At 27.5% G+C, this 6,540-nt stretch overlaps 1 protein-coding gene across 1 annotated transcript; it reads right to left on the bottom strand.

The window, feature by feature from the left end:
- Nucleotides 1–601: 601 nt before the first annotated feature.
- LOC126837012 (uncharacterized) lies at nt 602–2,881 on the bottom strand. Its single transcript, XM_050570738.1, has 3 exons — nt 2,752–2,881; nt 1,010–1,108; nt 602–950 (listed from the first exon to the last, which is right to left on the bottom strand). Exons 1-3 carry the CDS (start codon nt 2,839–2,841, stop codon nt 630–632), a joined length of 510 nt encoding a protein of 169 aa, XP_050426695.1. The 5' UTR covers nt 2,842–2,881; the 3' UTR covers nt 602–629.
- Between the last annotated feature and the right edge of the window lie 3,659 nt (nt 2,882–6,540).

Genomic DNA, 6,540 nt, shown 5'->3' with positions numbered 1-6,540 from the left:
CAGTTGAACCATTCCATCCGGACTCGAATGGCAGTGTTGAATCAAGCGTTAAAATTATAAAAAGACTTTTTAAGAAATGCTTAACCTCATTAATTAAACATTTAAATAAAACATGCACTTATTCATTCGTTAAGATACAATTTATATGAATATATTACCTATATATTTTTTAATATTTGTGTTTAACGTAAAACATCTTTCATTACTTATCTCAGACTTCTAGCACATGTCTATAAGTAAACCACATTTTACCAATTAGTATAGTGTTTATGTAAATAAATATTATTTTTGACATATACTTTTTGAGATCACAACGATGACAGCAAATAAATCACAACATTATAAAAAACAAGAAATTTAGAACATTCTGAATACTGAAGAGTATAAAATAGAGGAAGAAATTGTATAGCTTTATTTAATAAATGTCTAGATAAATATAATACATTAATTTTATTTATTTCGGTTAGCAAAGACACTTAAACGTTTTAGATAAGAGTAGTATGCTTTATACAATCGGTATGTAAACAAATTAGGTTTACAAATTATTTATAAATCAACTAAAGTTTAATTATTGTTTAAAGTATTTTTTCACTACCAGAATGGTGAAATTAAATTCTGCTGGGCCGATTTTAATTAGAATCCTCGATTCCTTCCATGTTTTCCGAAATAAAATTCTGGTGGACCAGTATATCGAATACAAGGCTATCGAAAATGAATAACATTCCTGGATAATTCACCGAATGGTTAGATGTGTCAGAATAGCCCACGTATAGTATTGGTGCTCCTGGAATACGTCTACATGTCAAGGTTCTTATATTATCTATGTTAGGGCCAGTTCCAGCTGTATTTTTTAAACGAGCAGGCCATTTACTTAAATCACTGTTCTTAACAATATCATCCTCAATAAGAATTGGACAATAACTGTTTTTCAATGCCTCAACTGCGGCATTCTTAAAAAATAAAAACGGTCAGACATGTCTTTAATTGATGCATTTTATACAAAAATTACTTTTTGATTATCATCGAGTTCATGTTGCAAAGTAGTCCAATTTGTAATAGTAATTACTTCTAAATTTTCTGCCCAATCATCTAATGATGCAAATGGTATCTGTAAAAAAAAATTAAACGGTAATTAATTTGGAAAACAATTATTGACTAAGTGTAGACGGATAAACAATTTTTTACAGTCTGCATGTTCTCTTAACGCTAATAATTTGATAAGTACCTAATTATAACAAAATTTATTTATTATAACAATAATAAACGTATAGTTTTGCAATTAAACATTTGTATAGTTCTGATTACTGGTACCAGAACTATTAAGAAATTTATTTGTTGTTCGTCGTCGAAACCAATTCAGGAAGATGTTTTTTTAAATAATTAAAGACTTTTTAAATATAAGTTTGATTTTTATTAACACTTGTAAAACATAAAAAATGGACAATCTGTCACAGAGTAGTATACTAGTTGAGTCTGGTAATTCATCTGGTTTAGAAATGGACCCCACTCCTATTTATATGGACATGATAATTTGTGTAATGTGTTATTGTGGGAATTTGTGTAGGCTTTAGCTTATTGATGGGCGGACGCCACAGCGGACGCACATCGGTTGATTATTTTAATTAGTGTTAATTTGCGATAAAATGGTAATAACATATTTTTCCCATATAGTTTAATTGAGCGGATCGGAAACCGAGTAGCTTCTGTATATGAAACATACATTTACAATTCCATCCAATCATTGTGCTAGACAATTGTACTGGTGTGTTTTAATTACTGACCATGATTCACATTTCACAATTATAATAGATGTGCGGTTGTTTTATATTTATCAGAGTGACATCATTATAATATGAGTAATAAATGTGCTTATGTGTAGTTGTGTGTTTGTGTGAAGGGTGTAGAAGGTTATGCATATAACACATTTTGTAAAATATCAATTTTAAAATAATATGTGTAGGTATATCTTTAAAATGTAGGTGTTAATTTATTACTTACTTATCTGTATTACGTACTTAAAAGCAAAAAAAAAACCAAATACATTTTTTTCCATATGGCTATAATCGTTCGTATGTAACAAAAAAGAAGCCAGAACAGTGGGGTTGGGTCAGAGGTGAAAAAGAATTATTACAACAGAAAAGTGACAAAATAATTAATTATTTTAAGAACTATAAGGATAAGTTTAAAGTAAAATAAGTTTAAAAAAAGTCGGGGCACAGTGGGGACGGGGAGGTTGCAACCAAGTTTAAAATTTAAACCGGGAGGTGGGGAGTGCACTATCTTTTTTATCTACATTAAATAACTACTTAACCGCAGCCCACTTGCAGTCTTAAATTTTAAACTAAAGTGACTTTAAAATTAATTATTAATTATTTAATAGTTATAGATGAGTCACAACGTTCATCAAATTGTTCTGCAATATTAATCTCTTGTATTTAGTCGAAATGAATTTATTTCAAATAATGTCACATTAACCGCAGAGAAATCCCAAAATAGTGTTATAATTGATTTTACAAGCTATGTAGAGTTATCATTTTGTTCAATTGATTTAAAAAAAATGGTATCCAATAAAGTAGATTTACGCCTAAAATGTGATTACATTTAAAAATTGTTGAGATAATAACAATAGTTTGATTACTTAATTTGTTTACTCTAAAAATGCAAAAATGTTTATGGAGTTATGAAAAACTTTAACTATTTTTTGTACCTACTAAAAAAAAGAATTAAAAGACATTACTCGGTTATATTTACCTGTCTTGAAGAACTTGGAGTTTGTAAAGGTGGACTAGCGCTTACTAAAACGTTAAAACACGACAGCAAAAATATAATTTTCCAAATCATTTTTTCGTTTATCTACTATGAAATACCTGTAATACTAAGAAACAACTATGGAAATAAAAATCAGAAACAGCACTGAAAATTGGTTAGTTTTAGGTATTTATAACAGCGTTTATGTTTATTTTATTGTAGCCAGCCATTCTAATAACATCTGTTATATTGATCTCATAGGGTTTAGTAAGAAATTTAAATTTGGTTATTCATATTGTTTAAACTTCAAAAATAGTTATCCGAAACTGGTTATCGACCGGTCAACGTTTTTAGTACATTATTCTCAAATTGTCATTCAACCCTTAATATGGACAATTTATCTCAATGCATCAAATACCTATATTATTTGACTGTTTTAATTCATTTTTCAGTATTACCTAATTACAAAAACTAAACTTTGACACGGTCCGTGATACATATTACTAATAGGACGCCGCGCACTGGGCGTACTATTAGTGGTATGTTGAACTTATTTACTTAACCCCAACCCGTGAGTTGTGTCCACAGTACGACCGCGTCAACTTACTATTTCACAGCTATAATATATAATTTATATGTTGGTAAACAACCATATTTATTTTCAGATTGTTTTAATTTAACCGTGAAAGGTAAATATTCACGTATTGATATTTTTTCCAAATATGTCATGACACATCCATTCAATTTTGCCCCTTTTTTACGGTTACCTCATCTGACGGTTTTATGAGATTGGTATGCTATAAAATCGAATTAACCTTAACGCTAACGTTTGAAGGGGACGGGTTAATGCGAATATCAATGTTTATATATAAAATAAAAAAAACGGTCAAACCTATTATTAAACAAGCGATTTTAATATGGTTATCACTTGATTTATGTGTAAACACCCTGTATTTACCAGCACCGTGTCTGTGGGTGGGTTTTATTGTAGGAGGGTTGTATACAAATCATTAGTAAAAATATATCAAGTATATGTTTTATGTTATATTTAGATGATTCATTAAGGCACTTTTGTTTCCTAAAATAATTGTAGCTTTTAGTTTTCCTTTTTAAAATAACTTAACTTGGAAACTATTATATGTCGAAAAAAATGTTAATGAATGTAATATACAATATTATTAAATGTTATTCAAACTATATAGAAACAGCTTTATTAAAGTATGACGCAATAGGCAATGTTGTTTGTGAAATAACAGAACGTTCACGTTTCTTAAAACCACTAGAGCCGAATAAAATATATCGTTGGCAAAAAAACATTTATACTTAGGTAACTATGTAAAAAATATTTGTTGTATATTTCAAATATACCTTAGAATATTCAAACAACAATTTTTGTTGGCCTTGTACAAAAGAATTGTTCAACATTTCAAATATTCCTGATATTTTTCGAACCCAATTTATGGAAATGTATTTATCAAAATATACTATTTTACAGAACTTTAAATCAGAAAATAATTATTGTATAAGATTCTTATAAAGAAACCTGTGCAAATAACAAAATATAATGGGCATAAGATTAAGCTTGTGATACCTATAACTTTAATTAAATAAGTAAATCTTCCAAATATACAAAGTTGATCTAACTAAGACTATGGTCAATTTAAGGGTATAAAACATTTCTTGTTATACTGACTTATTACAAACTTAGTCCAAATAAAATTTGGTTATTACAGGGATTAAGGTGTAAAATTAATTTTTTATAAAATAACTGAATAAAAAGTTTTTTGCCTTAACATTTATTTGGGACTTGGGCGAATTATTTTTTTAATTCTTCCAATAAGAAATTTATCGTGTCCCTATATTATCCCAAAGTTTAAGTAGGACTTTTGTTTTTAAAAACATTTGCAATTAATTGTTTTGGAAACCATTTTATGTTATTTAAATTATATAGAATCAGATTTATTAAAGTACCTATGTAGCAAAAGGCAATGTTATTTGTAAAAAAACAGAACGTTTATGTTATTGATCAAATATATCGTTACCAAAAAATCAATTTTGGTTAACTTTGTATAAAATTATTTTCCAATATTGCAAATATTCGTGATATTTTTCGAGCACAATAATCTAAAATATTAAATATATTATTATACAGAGCTTCAAGTCAGAAAATCATTGATGAATAAGTTTCTTATTAAAAAGCAACCCGTTATAATGTCAAAAATATATGTACGAAAAATTGAATACTTACGGCTTAGAATAGATGAAAATAGTTTACATACATTATCAAAACATACTAACGCGATCGTAAAGGCCTCTGTTTAATGCAAAACATCTGTTATTACTTATCTCAGATTTCTAGCACATGTCCATAAGTAAACCACTTTTTACCAATTAGTATAGTGTTTATGTAAATAAATATTATTTTTGACATATACTTTTTGAGATCACAACGTCGAGAGCAAATAAATCACAACATTAAAAAAACATGTAATTTAGAACATTCTAAATTCTGAAGAGTATAAAATAGAGGAATAAAATAAAATAAAATAAAATAGAGGAAGACATTTTTTAGCTTTATTAAATCAATGTCTCAATCAATATAATACATTCATTTTTTTTTATATCGGTTAGCAAAGACACTTAAACGTTTTAGATGAGTGTAGTATGCTTTATGTAAGCAAATTAGGTTTACAAAATCATTTATAAATCGACTAAAATGTAATTATTGTTTAAAAAATTTAGATTTTTTCACTATCAGTGTATATATTTTTTGAAATTTATGATTTTTGAATGGTGAAATTATATTCTGCTGGGTCGATTTTAGTCAAAATCCACAATTCATACAAGTTTTTCGAAAATTAATAAAATTCCTGGATAAGGCACCGAACTGTTATTAGCATGGCCCACGAATACTACTGGTGCTCCTGGAATACGTTTACATTTCAACTGTTTTATTTTATCCATGTTAGGTTCAGTACAACGTGTATCTTTTAAACTATCAGGCCATTTACGCCAATCACTATTATTAAGAAGAGTATCAATAATTGAAGTTGGACATTTACTCATAGCCAATGCGCGGTCTGCGTCTTCCTTAAAAAAATATAAACGGTTAAACATGTTTTTTAATAATGTATTGTAAACAAAAATTACTGTTTGATATTCTTCAGGTACGTGTATCAAAGTAGTCCAATCTGTAATGGTCTGTACATTTAAGTCTTCTATCCATCTCTCAAGTGTTGTATATGGTTTCGGTTTTCCAATCTAAAAAAAAAACGAAACGGTAATGAATTTGAAAAACAAATACTCAGTGTATTCGGATAAAAAATATTTTACAGTCTGTATGTTTTCTTAACGCTATTAACTTGATAAGTACTTATTTATAACAGAATTTATTTAATAATACAATAACAAACGAATAGTTTTGTAATTAAACATTTAGTAAAGTATGTATCAATTTCAAAATAATATATGTAGGCATATCTTTTAAATGTGATTATTCAGTGTTAATTTAAAGTGTATTAATTTTTACTACTAATTTTTATTTTGTACTTAACAAACAAAAAAAAAGCCAATTTTATTATTTTCCAAATGGCTTTACTGGTTCGTATGTAACAAAAAAGAAGCCAGAACAGTGGGGTTGGGTCACAGGTGAATATGAATTATTACAACTAAAAGTGATATAAAAATTTAAAATTTTAAGAACTATGAGAATAATTTCAAACTGTACAGCAATTTTCTACTTTTATTGTTTTTCCTTAATAAATTAATAGTTTAAATACGAATTTTTGAGAA

The sequence above is a fragment of the Adelges cooleyi genome, unplaced genomic scaffold (assembly GCF_023614345.1).
Source record: "Adelges cooleyi isolate 19-005CV unplaced genomic scaffold, UGA_ACOO_1.1 ACOO_flye_CR_arks_rails_tigmint_CR_PRNA_10, whole genome shotgun sequence".
Classification (NCBI taxonomy): Eukaryota; Metazoa; Arthropoda; class Insecta; order Hemiptera; family Adelgidae; genus Adelges; species Adelges cooleyi.
The sequence above is the reverse complement of the archived record's forward strand: the minus strand, read 5'-3'. Positions and strand labels throughout refer to the sequence as shown.

Coding starts and splice junctions, on each gene's coding strand:
- LOC126837012 (XM_050570738.1), bottom strand. CDS start 2,841: ATGATTTGGAAAATTATATTTTTGCTGTCGTGTTTTAACGTTTTAGTA. Junction 1,109..2,751: donor CTCCAAGTTCTTCAAGACAG/GTAAATATAACC, acceptor TTTTTTTTACAG/ATACCATTTGCATCATTAGA. Junction 951..1,009: donor AACTCGATGATAATCAAAAA/GTAATTTTTGTA, acceptor TTATTTTTTAAG/AATGCCGCAGTTGAGGCATT.